General features: G+C 37.1%; 1 protein-coding gene across 1 annotated transcript in view; it reads right to left on the reverse strand.

Moving 5' to 3' along the window:
• Man1a2 (mannosidase alpha class 1A member 2) overlaps positions 1–16,677 on the reverse strand; it is a 136,741-nt gene that overhangs the window by 25,252 nt on the left and 94,812 nt on the right. The window contains exons 9-10 of the mRNA XM_031374978.1: positions 4,479–4,594; positions 612–831 (exon numbers count right to left, since the gene is read on the reverse strand). Of these exons, the coding sequence (XP_031230838.1) occupies positions 612–831; positions 4,479–4,594 (336 nt within the window). The remainder of the gene's footprint in view (positions 1–611; positions 832–4,478; positions 4,595–16,677) is intronic.

The following is a 16,677-nucleotide window of genomic DNA, read 5'->3' on the forward strand; positions in this document are numbered from 1 at the left end:
GGCCTTCTGTGTATGTTCAATATCTATCTGGAGATGCATGCAGTATCTGCATTTTCAACCATTTTTTGTCAACAATAAATAACCATTTCAACCTCTAAAACACAGAGGATCAAAAATATTATCTATTTTTCCAAAGCAAGGTCATAAGATTTTCTTAAGCAAACATAAAAATTACTAGTGAATTGAGCCAAAGACAAACTGTCTGATAGCCAGATGACAACTGTACTTTCAAGGTAATGACTACCCTCTTTTGGTTCCTTTTATTTTCTTGAGAGTATAGGCATAACAATATAAACTAAGTTTTGGACTTCTATTAAAAAATAAGTGATATTACTCCTTACAAATCATCTACCTTTTGTCTTTACAACAATTATTTTCTAAATATTAAAGAATAAATCAAACAACCCTCTCCCCAGAGTTCAGAATTTTTAAAAAATGATACTGGAAACATATCCTGGAATTGAGATAAAAGCTAAGAAAAATTATTTGCTATTTTAGGGTTCAATATTTAAGTGAACAGTACAAATATTCTTTCCTCCTAATTTCTGGAAACATGTTTAACTTAGAGGTTATTTTAGACTAAGTCATTAGCCTTATCAAAATATTCTTACCAGTTCTGTCATATGACTCATGACATGTTCGTGCAATTTCTGCCCCTAGTTCTAAATAGTGACCAGCTTTATCCTTTCTGGAACCATCCGCTCCAAGTGCAAACATTCCCCCAGCAAAGCAGGCCAAGTGACCCATCTTCCTTTCCAAGTGTCCATTCTTCCATTCTCCAATAAAGACCAGACCTCCTCGGGACTTCTTAATAAGATGTTTTTCTATAGCCTACAAGAAAAAGATAAGTGATTTAAACACAAACTTTTTTTAGTTTTAACTGTCAACTTGAAACAACCTAAAATCACCTATGAAGACAGTTTTAGTAAGGAATTTTCCAGATCAGATTGTCTGAGGCCATGGCTCCTCTATCAGGGATTGTCTGGATTACTAATTGAGGTGGGAAATATGTCAGCACCATTTCATAGGCTGGCCTGGACAGTGTAAGAGAGAAGAGAGCTGGCTGAGCAAAAGCACACAGGCATCAGGCAGGAAGGGCTCTTTCTGCTCCTGGCTGTAGAGTGATGCTTTTTAAGTTTCTGACCTGACACAGTAAGGGATTGTAACACAAGGTTTTAAGTCTAAATCTCCTCCTAGTGCTAATTTCTGTTAGGGTAGTGTCACAGCAATAGAAGTGAAACTAGGACACAAACTGTGAGTGTCTGGTCTTTTATGTGTGGATCTCTGGCCATCAGAAAAACCTTGGCATTACAGTATTTTATAAAGTAGTAACTTTCACAATCTGGGAACTTAATAGTATATATAACCTGGAACAAACATGCTAATCACTAAGACAAAAGAGGAAAGATATGGCCTTTGAGTGCTTTTCTGCATGGTATTACCCATTTAGCTTGTCTTCTCAAGTTGAATGAGATTCATAGTAATTAACTGACTGAAATCACCTTAAGAAGTTAGAACCCAAAAGGTTTTACCAATTCATTTTCTATTCCAGACAACAAAAACTGAGCAAAAGATTGAATAAGTTAAGATAAAAGGATTTTTAGTAAGTGGTTAAAATTGTTCTTAATTTTTCATGTATCTATACAACTTAGCAAAATTATCTTCAAAAGCATAACCTCACTCATGGTCAGGCTTTCAAAACTAGTTGAAACTTGGTATACACACCTCTTAACTCCTTAGGAAATTGTTTCTCAAAGTACGGCAATTTGTTTTGAATGTTTAGTCATGGTTAAAAAGGGACAACATCAGAACAAGCTACTGTCCTGGAATAATGGGGATGGCAAAGAAAATATTTTATACTAAAATATAAGAAAAAATATAGTATAACAATAATGTTTCATTTAATAATATTTTTTATGAGCTTTGCTCCTCTGGGCTGTGTCCTTAAGAGTCTGCTGAGATAGGCTAAAGTTTTCTCTCTGAAGAGATGTATTTTTCAAGGATTAATTCACATTTTGATTAAGGGTTGTTTTCTGACAAGTTCAATAACATCAGTTCTAGAAGACATCCACCTTATAATCTCTCTAATGACAATGCGTGCTGTATACAGCTGTAGAGATTATGCCTTCATCACCTCATGCTACAGAAGGCCTCCTATAACGTATCATGCACTCAGTGATAATCTTATAAATGATGGTGCTCTTGATAATTAAATCAGACAGACAAGGGCAATTAAGAAGTAGCTGATAATCAAATGATAGTGGTGACCACGGGATTTTAAGTTTTTGTTACTTTTTAAGCTCAATAGTCATTCACACATATATATGAATATATCTTAAACATATATGCATATGTGCATATATAATCATATATATATGTGTGTGTATATATGTATATGTGCATATACATATATACATATACATACACACACACACACACACACACACACACACACACACATGATTAGTCTTTGGAGTACGTTTTTCATCCTTACAGCTGAATGATATTAACATGGCTTGAACATACACAGTAACTTGCCTAGAGAATTGGCTATAATATATTTTTGGTTTTGTTTGTTTTTGAAAGAGAGTCTTACCATGAACTTCAGGCTAGCCTCAAACTCACAGATGTCTGCTTGCCTCTTCCTGAGTACTGGAGTTAAAGGTGTACACCACCATGTCCGGAGAGTTCTGACTTTCTACATAATACTTACATTGTTTTGCCATTTGTGGCACAGATCTTACTATGCTCTAAGACAGCTAAGCATGCTCATTAGCTCACTGGGACTAAAGAAAGGTAGGGAAGACAGGGCATGCTTACAGCCTTAACTACCCTTGGGACTCCTAAAATTCACTGTATTGTATTCTTCTAAAACCTATAACAACACTAAGATCAAGAAACCAAGATTATGGGAATCTGTAGAGGAAGCAGGATGGGGATGAAAGCATTTTAAGCAGAATGCACTCAATGTTACTTTATAATTCAAAAATACACTGCCCTCTAACAGGAGTATTTGTTGAAGATAACAGTGCCAAAATTGTATACTTAAGATCACAATGAAATGTGACCAATTACTATTTTTATAAAAACAGTATGAATCCATTCTAAATTTAAAAACTAATAAAAACAGGATTGATAAGGCAAATATATAAAGTCATGTACATATAGATGACATATCTAATAAACAGTAATTTAAAATTTTAAGATTAACTTTCAAAACAATGACACCTATCACAGTAAAAAAATCTTAGATCATGCCTTTTCAGGGTCATTTCTAGGCTTAAATTTAAGCAGAAGAAAATAAAATTTTGCAGCTTTTTAAATTTAGGGTTTCATTAAAAGTCTTATAAATCACATATAAATCTAGATTCTTTATTAGACTTTTATTTGATTTAGCAGTTAACATATTCCCTCATCAAATGTTTATTGAGTGACTACAGTGAACAAAGTCTGCATCACACATTAACTTCCATATCAGAGCATATTCTTAAAACAATGGTGGTAAATCAGATACTGACAAAGGATATAAAATGGGTAATAAGATCTTAGGTTTGATTCTTTAAATCGCAAAACTACAGTGATGAAAATAGATCACTATGTTAGAAAAATTCTATTATATTAAAATTATTAAGGACATACCCATTTACAATAGATCAGAAAGTCAGTATTTTTTGTTGTTGTTTTGTGACAGGATTTCTCTGTGTAGCCCTGGCTATCCTAGAACTAGCTCTGTAGACCAGGCTGGCTTCAAACTTACAGAGGTCCACCAGTTTCTGTGGAATGCTGGGATTAAAAGTATGTGCCATCACTGTCCAGCTACGAGTAAATTATTAAGTAAATAACATTTTTCTATTTTGTAATGTTTTCCTAGAAAATTTCATAGAATTAACTCTATGTTTTAAACTATCATACATATATATATAAACAATATAATGCCATGATGAAGACAGGCTTGTAGGCCAACAGCTCAGTTCCAGACTCTCACCAGCTCTGACCTTCACCAGGCTACCTGGCCACTGCCATTGCATCTTCAGGTCACCATGTGTAGAGTGGTGATAATGATCCAGAGGAATCATCCATGTAAGCGGGCTTGAGCAATGCCTGGCATGAGGAAAGCACTATACAAGTGGCTACCATTACAATTCTTTATTCAAAGACTCAATGTGTAGGCTTAAGCCATCGCCTGGAAGAAGTGTTTACAGATAAGGATGAAGTCAAAAGCTTTACTAGTCTCTGTAGAAATTAATCAAATGGAATTAAAATGAAGTGTTATACATTTATAAATACACTCATAAATAAGACTTAATGTAAGGATTTTCTGTTAAAATACTAGCAAATTCAACAGTGAATGAACACAATGTTTAGATATAGTGCATGTATTTCCTAGATGCCTACAATGAAACAGTAGCATCTGTCCAGTCACTACCTAGCACTCAGCATATATGTTCACTATAAGAAAAGACTCAAACAACACTCACCTCAACAGCATCGTCATACATCCTTCTTGCCTCGTGGTCTGTTTTATCTGACATCAGCCATGCTTTCAGTAAGTATTCATAAAAACTATCTCCCAGACCACCAACTGATGTGTGATCTGTAGCAAAAGAAAAAAGAGGATATGAGTGAGGGAAAAAGAAGATAAAGACAATTAAAATAATAAAGACCATTTAACAGATTAATTAATTAATCATAGTGGTATGTCTACTTTCAACTAACTCCAGACTTAGTTAAGTAGGAGTACAACACAATACTTATGACTAGCCGTCCAGAAAACCTTTTTTCCTCTGTATGTGGAATTTTAGATTTATCAGTCTTTTCTTAAATTTCATAGTTTATACTGTCATCTATCCAGACTTTTTTGTTGTTGTTGTTGTTTTGTTTTTCCAAGACAGGGTTTCTCTGTGTAGCCTTGGCTGTCCTGGAACTCAGAAATCCGCCTGCCTCTGCCTCCCAAGTGCTGGGATTAAAGGAGTGCCCCATCACTGCCCGGCGCATCCAGACTTTTGGAGATGTAAAATAATTATCTTTTGCTGGGCAGTGGTGGTACATGTACTCAAAGGAGGCAGGGGCAGGTGGACCTCTGTGAATTTGAGGCTAGCCTGGTCTACAGAGCAAGTTCCAGGACAGCCAGAGCTACACAGAGAAAGCATGTCTCCAAAAAAATAACCCCCCAAAAAGCCAAACCAAAACAACAACAAAAAGTCTTTTATATAATAATGGCTTTAAATACAAAAGTCATTATTAAATGAGTTATATTTGATAATAAACAAAAAAACCCAACCACTCCTAAACATCTCTATACAACAATATCTAGTGGTAAAGTCCTATTCCCAAATCAAAGGATATATTTTGTAATATATTTTTCTAATATAATTAACTGTTAAATTCTGTCCTTAATTACTATTCATATTCAATACATTAGTATACATTGTTTTTTCACAGGTATACTATTAACTGTCACCAACACTTTTAAGGTAAACACATCTGTCATCCCTCACTTTCCACAAATCTTGCTGTACACTGCAAGATTTTATTATCAAATTCCCATTGTCTACATAGGAAAAGAAAAACTCCTCACCACGTATAGACCTTCCAACCAGTCAGACAGTGCTAACACAGGCAGACGAGGATGGCATTTAGCACTTTATGAGGAAAACTTGCATTGGAGTTCAGGAAATGGCATGTTTTTATCTTTTTATCTCAGAATATATCTGTGGATTGTTAGCAGTACAGAATTCTAAAGTATAGCAGAAAAAAATATAGAGAATACATCTGGTTTTCTTAGGCAGATGCTCTTAAATCCAAAATGAAGGAGTCATAAAGGAAAAGTTTTAACTTCCTATGACAAAAATTAAATTTGTTGTTGTTTGGTTTTTGTTTTTTGTTTGTTTGTTTGTTTGGTTTTTGGTTTTTCAAGACAGGGTTTCTCCGTGTAGCCCAGGCTGTCCTGGTACTCACTCTGTAGACCAGGCTGGACTTGAACTCAGAAATCCGCCTGCCTCTGCCTCCCAAGGGCTGGAATTAAAGGTGTATGCCACCACTGCCCGGCTGACAAAAAATAAATTTAAGAGAAAAAATAAATAAAAAAAGAGATTGCATAGGAGAAGGTAATTGCAGCATATATAACAGGAAAAGGAGTAATGTCTTAAGCATAGACCTCTGACCAAAACGTAAGGTCAATGAAAGGAGACAAAAAATTAACAACAGAAGACACAAAACTCAGAAAACAAAAAGAACAAAACAAAGCAAACAATAAACAAAAGAAACAAAACTAAGAAAACATACTCAAGTCCAGTAATCTGAGGAAAGCCAAATTCTACTGAGAAATGCAAGATTCGAATATAAGAGGTCTCCAAGAATATGTTTAGAATTTTATACACTTGTTTATCTGTGTATATAAATAGGCATATGTACCACAGCATGTGTGTATGGGGGCTATTCCTTCTTTGTACCAAGTGGGTCCTAGGAATCAAATCAATCCTCAGGCTTCATGGCAAGTACTCCTAGCTGATGAGTCCTTTGGACAGTCCAACAAGTGAGTAAGTGACACACAGAGAGAAATAAAGAAAGATGTTATTCTATCTACCCATCTATCCACTCATCCACTCACCTACCCACCCACTATCATTATCCATCCATCCACCCACCCATCCATCCATCTACTCACCCACCCATCCATCCACCTACCCACCCATCCATCCATCCATCCATCCATCCATCCATCCATCAATCCATCAACCCACCTACCTATCCATCTATCCATCTACCTACCCACCCACCCACCTACCCATCCATCCATTCATCCATCCATCCATCCATCCATCCACCCACCTATCCATCCATCCATCCATCCATCAACCCACCCACCTATCCATCCATCCATCCACCTTCCCACCTACCCATCCATCCATCCATCCATCCATCCATCCATCCATCCATCCATCTGTGGTGCTAAGGATTGAACCTAGGCTAGGGCCTTGTACATACTAGGCTATGTCCTTGTCCCTCCTCAAGCATTTTAAAGACTTAATATTACTATCCAGTGCTGATAATATTGTTCATATTTGTTGAGAATGGAAGTAGATAGCAAAATTTAATATATACTCCTAGTTCTGGAATAACCCTTTAACAATACCTGAAAAACCCAAATACTGGTGTAAGAAAAAAATTCATTATAGAACTGTTTCCATTTGTAAAAAGTTAAACACAGCCTGAAATATCTGGGGAAGCTGATAAATAAATAGAGTATAAATATAGTACAGCACAATGCATGCTAATGAAAAGGAATCAAACATGTCTGTAATCTTACACTGAAGGGTATCTATTTTTACCCGGTTAAGTGTGGAAAGGGAGCAGGCTCAGAACAATATTTATAGTTTGACATTGCTAAAAATTATATATTGAAGAATGTTAGGGTACAAAGTCTTTAAACAGAATTGCCATAGTGATTATCTCTGGGAGAAAAGGCCTTACGTTTTAACTTTATATCTAAATATACTACCTGAGAACATGTAATTTCATGTAACCCAAAATCAAGCTCTATTGTAGAAAGCAACAAATGGGTCAAAGGGCTTGAGAAATATATTGAATGTTCATATACTAGCACATACCTTAAATACCATTTTATTTCACTATTTTTTCTGAAATCATAAGCAAATACATAGATGAATTTTTAAAGCTAGACATATCCATAAAATCATATAGCTTTAAATACAAAATATTCCCAGCATCGTAAAGGACTTCACATGACCTTCAGTCAAACTCAGTCTCCAAAGATAACCACTTCTCTGACCTTTCTTACCACATTTTCTAAGTGCTTGAATATACAATGTCCATCACCTTTAACTGAGATCTACTAACTTAGTGCTGCTAAGAACGATTCTCTTGTTTTCTACCTACTATATAAAGGAAGGTTCCTCTACTAGGGTCTCTTGAGGCTAAACTGAACATCATAGACGATGGCTGGAAGAGAAGATGGGGCTCAAATATGAAAACACATTCAGTTTCAGACTGAATATATCTATAGCTATATTTTTAGTGGGTTACAAAAGAGAATGTTTACATTTGAGAATAGACAGCCACTAAAAAAAAAAAAGGAATAGATGGCCAAATGATGATGGACTTATAGGATAAATTATACTTTTTGTTTAAAAAAAAACCTTCACATTAACATTTTATCATCACAAAAGCCTTAAAAGCCTGCTCCTTATAAAACATTGGAACAATCCAGAACCGTAGGAGTAGAGGAGTCACAATGTGCGTGAGCAATGAGATAGAGACTGCCAGTCCACTGGGGGCTGCTTAGTAATAATCACAGAGACAGCAGTGTTACATCTGGAGAGGAACTACTTTAGAGCAGATAGATCAAAATGATGGCACAATGTTGCTATCAACTTTACAATCTCAACTTTGTAGCTATGTGAAAATGTGATTCCCACAGAACTGTTTCCCTTCCCCTGCCTCGTCTTTTCTTACCCTCCACAAGAACTTAAAGACCATGAGGGCAGTTTGCTGTGTTCACACTTCTTTCTTGCATAGCTCTTGCATTGTTGTCTAGCTTCCCAACAATGACATGCACCATCAGCCATCTCCTCTCATTCCCGCAGGCTGCTTCCTGTCCAATCTGATCACCTCTAGGCATACTCTACAGCTGTTACTGTTGAAAAGGTCAGCTCAGGAACTCTGAGAAGGTCATGGAACACTTGCCCTTCCGGAAGGGAGAGGCTAATTAACATTCCTCAGAGCACAGGGCGGGAACTGACCTGCAGGTGGGGACACATTCCACAGACAGACTGTTGCCCACCTTCAAGACAAGGGAAGTCCTTGTCACTTCATTCCCTGAAGACCAATCAGTTTAAAAAACTACACTGTTCGGCTGATCACATTGTGCCTATTGGCTGCTACCCTGAAAACTGTATAAGAGCTCATTGAACAAGCTTGTGCAGGGTCATTGCCTCTCTTTCCGGTCTCAGATGACCCCAGTGCACTCGAACAATAAAATCCTCTTGCTATTTGCATCCATTCAGGCTCCATGTGGTTCATTCAGCGGGTCCCCAGTAAGCTAAGGTTCCACAAGAGTCTTACACTGTGAGATCTTTCTTCTTGCTCTCCATAGTTAGTTACACCTGCTGTATCTTCAATCCTACATCTTAGTCTGCACAGGATTTACTGAGTAACATTCTTAAATAAATTCCTAAGAAAGAGTATGTCAGACAAAAGATCTTGTTTTTTCTAATGCTTTTACTATATTGACACTTACATATGGGTTAAGTTCAAAGGCAGAAATAATCTTCCCTCAGAGCTTCTAGAAAGTACTGTCCCAACACCATCCAAATCCACTCTTACTAGTAAGACACCTGATGCTATTTTGCAGGTTCAATATATTTCCACTTCCTCACACTCAGCTTCCCTTGCTGAAGCATAGACTCTTCATTTTAACATTAGCTACATAAGTACCACCACCACTCCATATTCACTGTGTTAGGCACCATTCAAACTAAAGATTGTTTCTGTTCTGGGACAATTATTTTCTTTTATTCTTGGTGATTATCTCTGCTCTTCTCAGTACTCTCTTGACTAATAAGGTTCACATTGGTCAGGTTCTAGAGAAATGGCAAATTTTAAGCCAAAGAATTTTAGAGTTATTTACTACTTAGCAGTAGACAACTAATATGCTGTCTTTGGAGGCTAACAGCCACATAAGAAATTACTTTTGGTGTCAGGGTAGTATAGTTCACTGAAAAAGAGGTAGAAAAGGTAAGCTAGGACTTTACTGCTATAAAAATAGAACTGGAAAGTTCAAAGGTTCATATTAAATTGGAGGAAATGGGAAGTAAAATTCAAAAACTGGAAGAACATGTTATCTGGAACACAGGTCAAATGATCAATATAATGGAAGGTGTCCTTTCCTCAGTTAGAAAAAGAGGTAAAACCAAATGATCAGTGAGTTCACTGTTAAAGAGACTTTTCTAAATGTACTTGGGATGCACTTCAGGGTTCAAATGTTCTAGGCAAGTACTTTCTAGCATGGAGCCACACTCCCAGTTCTATCTGTACTTTCATTTTGATTTGAGCATAGGTCATCAGGGTGTAGTAGCAGAAATGAAAAGATATGGTGACTACGATGAAGTTACTAGAATGTGATAGGAAGTGGAGTGCTAACTGGAGGAAGTAGGTAACCGGAGGCATTGCAATGTGTTGTGTTTGTAGGTGACTGTACCATATCTGTATTCCCCTTTCTTTGCTTCCTATCTGCCAAGAAAAGAACAACTCTGTTACTCCACGATTTCCCCATTAAGATAAACTGAAACTTCTGAAGCTGTGAGCCAAAATAAAGAATTCTTTCCTTTAACCTGTTTTCAGATATTTTAGTCACTGTGATACAAAAGCAGTACAGTGAGCACCCACTATAAAACTATAAAACTACTAGAGGACATGCTCTTAGAACTTAAAGAGGGGGGATCTACAAGAAGAGAATGGCATATATAAACAACAATAATATACAAAGAAATTAAGATTTTGAAACAAGTCCACAGTAAGGCTAGGACATGAGTAGTGAAAAGTATGTCACATTGTTTTTATAGCGTTCTAAAGAGGACCACAACAATGGTTAATTCTGGGTATTAGAAAAATACAAAGGATGAAGACAGTAGTTAAAATTTAAGGTCAACCATTGAATGGTATTTATATGTGTGGATTTCAATCAGTAAAGAAAAACAAAAGGACAACAAGGAGTGGTATTTGAATGCACAATAAATAGAAAAACAGCAAGCTATTAGGAACTGCTGGGGTGGGGGTAGGGTGACCAAAACAGAGCAACTGCTGTGAAGTTCATCCTGCAATCTAAAATAACAGAACTATGGGACAAAATAAAGCAATGGTTGTTCCAGATAAGGGAGGATGTTAATTTCTTAAAGATGGAAATAAAGTGAGTCCTGCTTGCTACAACCTGTTCCCTCAAGAAAGTTTGCAGGCAGAGACCCTGGACCAGTGAACTTGACAGGTCCTGTAGATCCCCTAAACTGAAGAAATGAAGCTGGAAGTGAAGTGATAGTGAAGTCTCCTTGAATGGCTCAGGTGCCAAAACCCTACAGAAACATGAACAGAAAACCTAAGATCAGGTAATCTAGGCATTAGAATGGATGACCCTCAGCACCTCCAGAAGCTCAACATGTTTGTTATATACAGTTGCATGAGGAAGAGAGGTTAGGTAATCTTAGTAGCTGCAGTCACTATAGCGGAGCAGTCTTGAAGCTGTAAACATCTTTGAGGGGGAGCAAAGAGAAAGATGCTGAGGACATTTTTGGTACACATTGAACACCTACACATGGACCAGAGGAAGGCTTTGCCACTCTATGGGGCTGAGGTACTGGGGCCCTTGACATGGCCACGCCCATGCCAACAACACACATTTATTCAGAACTTCACTCATTCTGTACAGAGGGGAAATCTGCAGAAGAAAGATCTGCAAGAATTTCTCCTTGAGTATTCAGGATAGCAAGTATAAAATATACTGCTATGCGGCAGTAGACTGAGTGCAAGCCACTTTTTGGGATAAAGCCTTATTCCTTCCCTTCTGGAAGTGGGAACCCTTCTGTCTCAGCAAAGCCTCATTGACATGTACGATTTCCCAATCATGACTGCTTTCTTAAAAAAGGGTTTATTTTCATTTGCATGTAGGAATCTATGAAGGAGAGAAAAGAGGGTAGACCCTGGAGCTAGAATTACAAGATGTGGAAAGCTTGCCTGCTGTACATGTTGGGAACCAAACTCAGGTCCTTTGCAAGAACATCAAGTGCTCTTAACCACTGAGCCTTCTTTCCAGCTTTAATGATTTCTATCTTGCATTGGACAAAAGAGCCTCTCTGAGAAGACCAAAATGAACTGGTAAGATTAAATAAGTTGAAAAGGCTCTATTTTTTAATGACTACCAGAAAACTATTTTCTGTTTTCTTATGCTTTCTATTCTGAGGTAAAAAAAATGGAATCCAGGAATATGGTGACAAGAAACCATGAAAGAACTGGAGGAAATACTGTCTGGTGAAAATGAAGACTATTAGGAAAGTTCCTATTATTACCAGTTAGGGCAGAAATATAATTCACAGGATATACAGTAAATACTCAGAATTATCTTGCCTTAGTAGAAGAAATAATGAGCCCAGGTCTGAACAATGTACCAGAGTCAACTAACAAATCACAAACGCAGGACAGAAAAAAAAATGCAATTGTTTTCAGCCAACTTAACTAGAGCCCTAAGCAGACCTCAAGATGCCCAGAAATACAAAAAATATCTAACCCGGAGCACTATAAAATTCATAACATGTGCCATGTAGTCAAATATTAACAGACACTCAGAGAGTCAGAACAACAACCAAATGAGAGGGATAGGAATGGACATGGATGGTACTAATTATGAAGAAAGGGATATGAGGTTAATGATTATCACTGTTACATATGTCTAAAAAGTGAAGACAAAGAAGACATAAAGGATCCATGTTAAACTTCTAAACATGAAAATCACAATATCAGAGATTTAGAAACTGCTAGATGAAACTAACAAAAGATTAGGTACTGCACAGGGAAGGGTAGCTGACCTGGAAGATTTACAGAAATAGTTATTTAAATACAGACACAGACAGACATACACTATGGTAAATGCCTATGACACTAGCTGAAGAAAGCCAAGGCAAGAGGGTGTTTAGTTCAAGGCCTGTTCAAGCTGCATGTGAGAGCCTTTCTCAATAAAGTAAAATAAAGCAAAACAAAAGACCTGCAAAGGCTTAGTACTTTAGCTCAGTACTCTACAGAGGGCCTGCCAGGCAGCATACAGCCTTGGGTATAATCCCCAGCAAAAACAAAAACAAATGTCACAACAACAAAATACTTTTTTTGCAAAACGCAAAGCAATAAAAATAAAATAAAACACAAAAATCAACTGAGTGGAATCTTGGAAGGCAAAGGAGGATAATAAATATTATATCAAGAAATAATGGCCCAAACTTTTTAGTTTGATAGTAGTTGTAAAGTCAAAAGAAAATGAAAGCACATCGTGCCATAATTTATGGGATGCTGCTAGAGTAGTGCTCTGGGAGAACTAGTCTGGAACTTACCAGAAAAAGACAGTCCCTGCATTAAGAACCTCAGCTTCAACCTCAAGAAACTAAATAGTAGCAACAAGGTTAACCAAAGCCAAAAAGGAAAAGAAAATTTAAAAAATTAAAAGAAATGACATAAATTCTGAGAGACAGAAAAATATCCAACATCAAGAACCTGACCAATGCTTTCTCTGTCCAGGAACTTTAAACTGTAGTTAACTTTTCCAAAAGAAAAGCCTAGACTGTGTGGTTGGTTATGCTGTTAAGTTTTATTGCATTCTTAAAAGAGGGGTAATACAATTCTACACAAACTCTTATCAAAACCCTGGGAAAAAATGTTTCACAACTAATTCCATGAAATCATCATTACAATGGTGCCAGAATAAGATGGAAAGGAAAAAAGACATTCAGAGAGCAATTTCCTAATACAGTCAACCCTACAAAATTTTTAAAGGAATAGTATATCATTAGTAAACACAAACAGTAAGAATGACAGATTTACCAATCAAAATAATATAATCAATATAAGTCACTATATTAACAAAAAAAAAAAAGGTAAGGGATAGGCAGAAAAGCACTTGGTAAAATCTACTGTTCCTGATAGAAATTTCCAGCAAGTCCTACCACCATAAACTCCTTTGTTAACCTAGTAATAGGCACCTAATAGACAAATACCTGAAAAGCAAACAGAACATGCAACTAACACTATACAGAACAATGAGAACCCAATTTCTTCCTAAAATCAGGAGTAAGACAAGAATATCCACATTCTTAGTTTTCCTTGTAATTAATTGAAAGGATCCTGTAAATGTAATAAATTAAACAAACTAATTGCAAGCAAATAAACCACACCAATTTGGAAATAAGTAAGTGATCTATGAGTAATACATTAAAAACAATTTACTTCTATAGCTAACATTAGATATTCAAATAAAAATGTCATTTATAAGGGCTGGAGCAATGGTCTAGGTGTCTAGTAATTTAAAGAATGTGCTAGTCTGGCAACGGACTTAAGTTCCATTCCCAGCACTTATGCTGGATGGTTCACGGTGTAATGAATGAAGACATGGCCACTCCAAGGTATCGCTGAAGAAAAGGACTGTACTGCAGATATGAGGGAGAGAACAGGCACAAGTGTCTGGAAGAGTCCAGACTGAACTGGTCTATGGGAGTGTGAGGGAAAGAGCAGAGGAGGAGAGAAGCAAGAGGAGAGAAGACCAAAAGAGGGATCAGGAGAGGGGGTGGCTGAAATGGCAGGGTTCTATAGGAAGAGAACCTGGGAAGAGACAGAAGCGTCTGGCTGGATAGGTTAAGGTAGGTGTGTGTGTGTGGGGGGGGTGTAGATGGGGTAAAGGGCGCAGAGAGGAGCCACTGGTACTGAGTGAGCCTAGAGGCCAAGCAGACACTTTGGTATGCTAAGACACCACAATTAGCCACTTGTCCTGGCTTTCTTTGGGGCCTGACAACAACCACTTGTAACTCCAGCTCCAAAGGATCCAGTGATCTCTTCTGGCCTCCTGAGGCACTGTACTAATATACACATAAATACACACACATTACCCCTCCCACATATTTTTTTTAAAAATCTGTTAAAATGCTTTTTTTATTTTTTTTTGAGACAGGATTTCTCTGTGTAGCCCTGACACTCCTAGAGTTCAGAGATCCTACTGCTTCTGTCTCCTGAGTACTGGGATTAAAGGCATGCAACACTACTGCCTAGCAAAAATGAGATTTATAATAGTATAATATATAACATACTACCATAAAACATGTCAAAGACCTATATCCTGAAAATTACAAAGTTTATCTGTATAAAATTATAAACTAAGTAAAAGTAGAGTTAAACGTACTTTCTTAATGGATTAGAATTTTAACTAGTTTTAAGAGTCAATTCTTCTCAAACACATTTAGAGACTCAACAGACCTAGGCAAGATGATTTTCAAAGGAGGACAGAGATTGGGCTCAATTAATGTTTGCTTAGCATATGCAAAGTCCTAGGTGCAATCTCTAGCACTACAAAGTCAATGAGTGAGTTAAAATAAAAGCTAGCAAAGCAAAAACATAAAAAACAGAAAAAAACCTCAGAGCATCAGCACTGCATGATTTCAAGACATAACAAACCTGTACTATTGAATGGTGTCATGGGCACACACAATCAGAGCAACACAGCAGAACAGAATCCAAACCCCATACCTAACTACACAAGCCAGCTGGCTGTAACAAAGGGTGAAGGAAGGCACCGAGGAAGGAAAGAGCCTTTCAGCAAAAGGAGCTGCCTTTACCTTATTTGGATATCTGTAGGCACAAAATGAACTCTGATCTGCTATAAAAAAAAAGACTGATTAAAAAAAACTTTAGAATATTTTATACTCTTTAGCACTAATGAGAATGAAAACACAAGCCACATACTGGGAAAAGGTTAAGACTACTTCTCACAAAGGCTTTGTAATACACACACACACACACACACACACACATAAATAAAATACAACAATTAAAAATTAAACTCGGTGGTGGCAGTAAACACCTTTGATCCCAGCACTCCAGAAGGCAGAGGCAGGAGTATCTCTGAGTTAGAGAACAGCCTGGTCTACAGAGTGAATTCCAGGACAGCCCAGGCTACAACAGAAAAACCCCGTCTTAAGAGGAAAAAAATTCAATAATCCAATTTCAAAAAAATAAGAAGTACGAAGGAAGTTTCATCTGACAATGTATTAAAGATCTTCAATACATACTAAATGTCATATATAAAGATGTTTAATAGCAGTCATTTGGGAGACATTAATTAAAACTAAATTAAACTAAACTAAGGCATGCCACAGCCATACCCACTGGAAACAGAGAGTTGTGAAGCCAGCATAGCTGCTTAACGCAGTTCTGGCAAAGCTGAACAGACTGCTGCAATCGCTGTCCTTCTAACTGCTGGGTTTGGTCTCTGCGTGTTGCATTCTTGGGGATTTTTTGCATTATGACTCGTTTTATGTCTTTTCCTGAGAAAATTGTGTCTGAGTGTTTTTAGGAAAATCCTAAATTTAGCTTTATCAGGCCACTATTTGGAAGCCTTCTGTATGCCTTGGAGATCATTAAGAACAGACAAGCACATAACTAGATGAGGCCATCATTCCAGGAATCTTCTTGGGGTATCAGCCCCTGTGCAAACTCAAACAGTATAACTGGTGCAAGGTAAACAGACAAAACTGACAAACTCTGACTGTCCAGGAAAACAGGTTACAGATTCATGGTTTCTTTTTATTATAAGCTTAGAGATCTCTGAAAATGTAGCTTAAAGATAGGTGGGTCATATAGGATAGACCCCTAGAGGAAAAGAATTCAGTAAATAAGATAGATTGACTAAAATAAATGTCCTACTTCATAGCATAGATGATAAGACATATAGTAAAGGAAGTTAGGTATTATAAAAGACCAACTCAGGTATGTTGTGTGTGCCTGCAGTGCTTTCACACTGCAAGCGCTGCTGGCCTACAAGCAGGCTGTCACATAATACATCTGTTTGCTTGGGAGGAGACATTCTTTAGATTCCTCAAATTGGGAGTTCCAGAGCTGCTAATAAAATAAAATCTG

Source organism: Mastomys coucha, unplaced genomic scaffold, assembly GCF_008632895.1.
Source record: "Mastomys coucha isolate ucsf_1 unplaced genomic scaffold, UCSF_Mcou_1 pScaffold16, whole genome shotgun sequence".
In the NCBI taxonomy this organism is placed as follows: domain Eukaryota; kingdom Metazoa; phylum Chordata; class Mammalia; order Rodentia; family Muridae; genus Mastomys; species Mastomys coucha.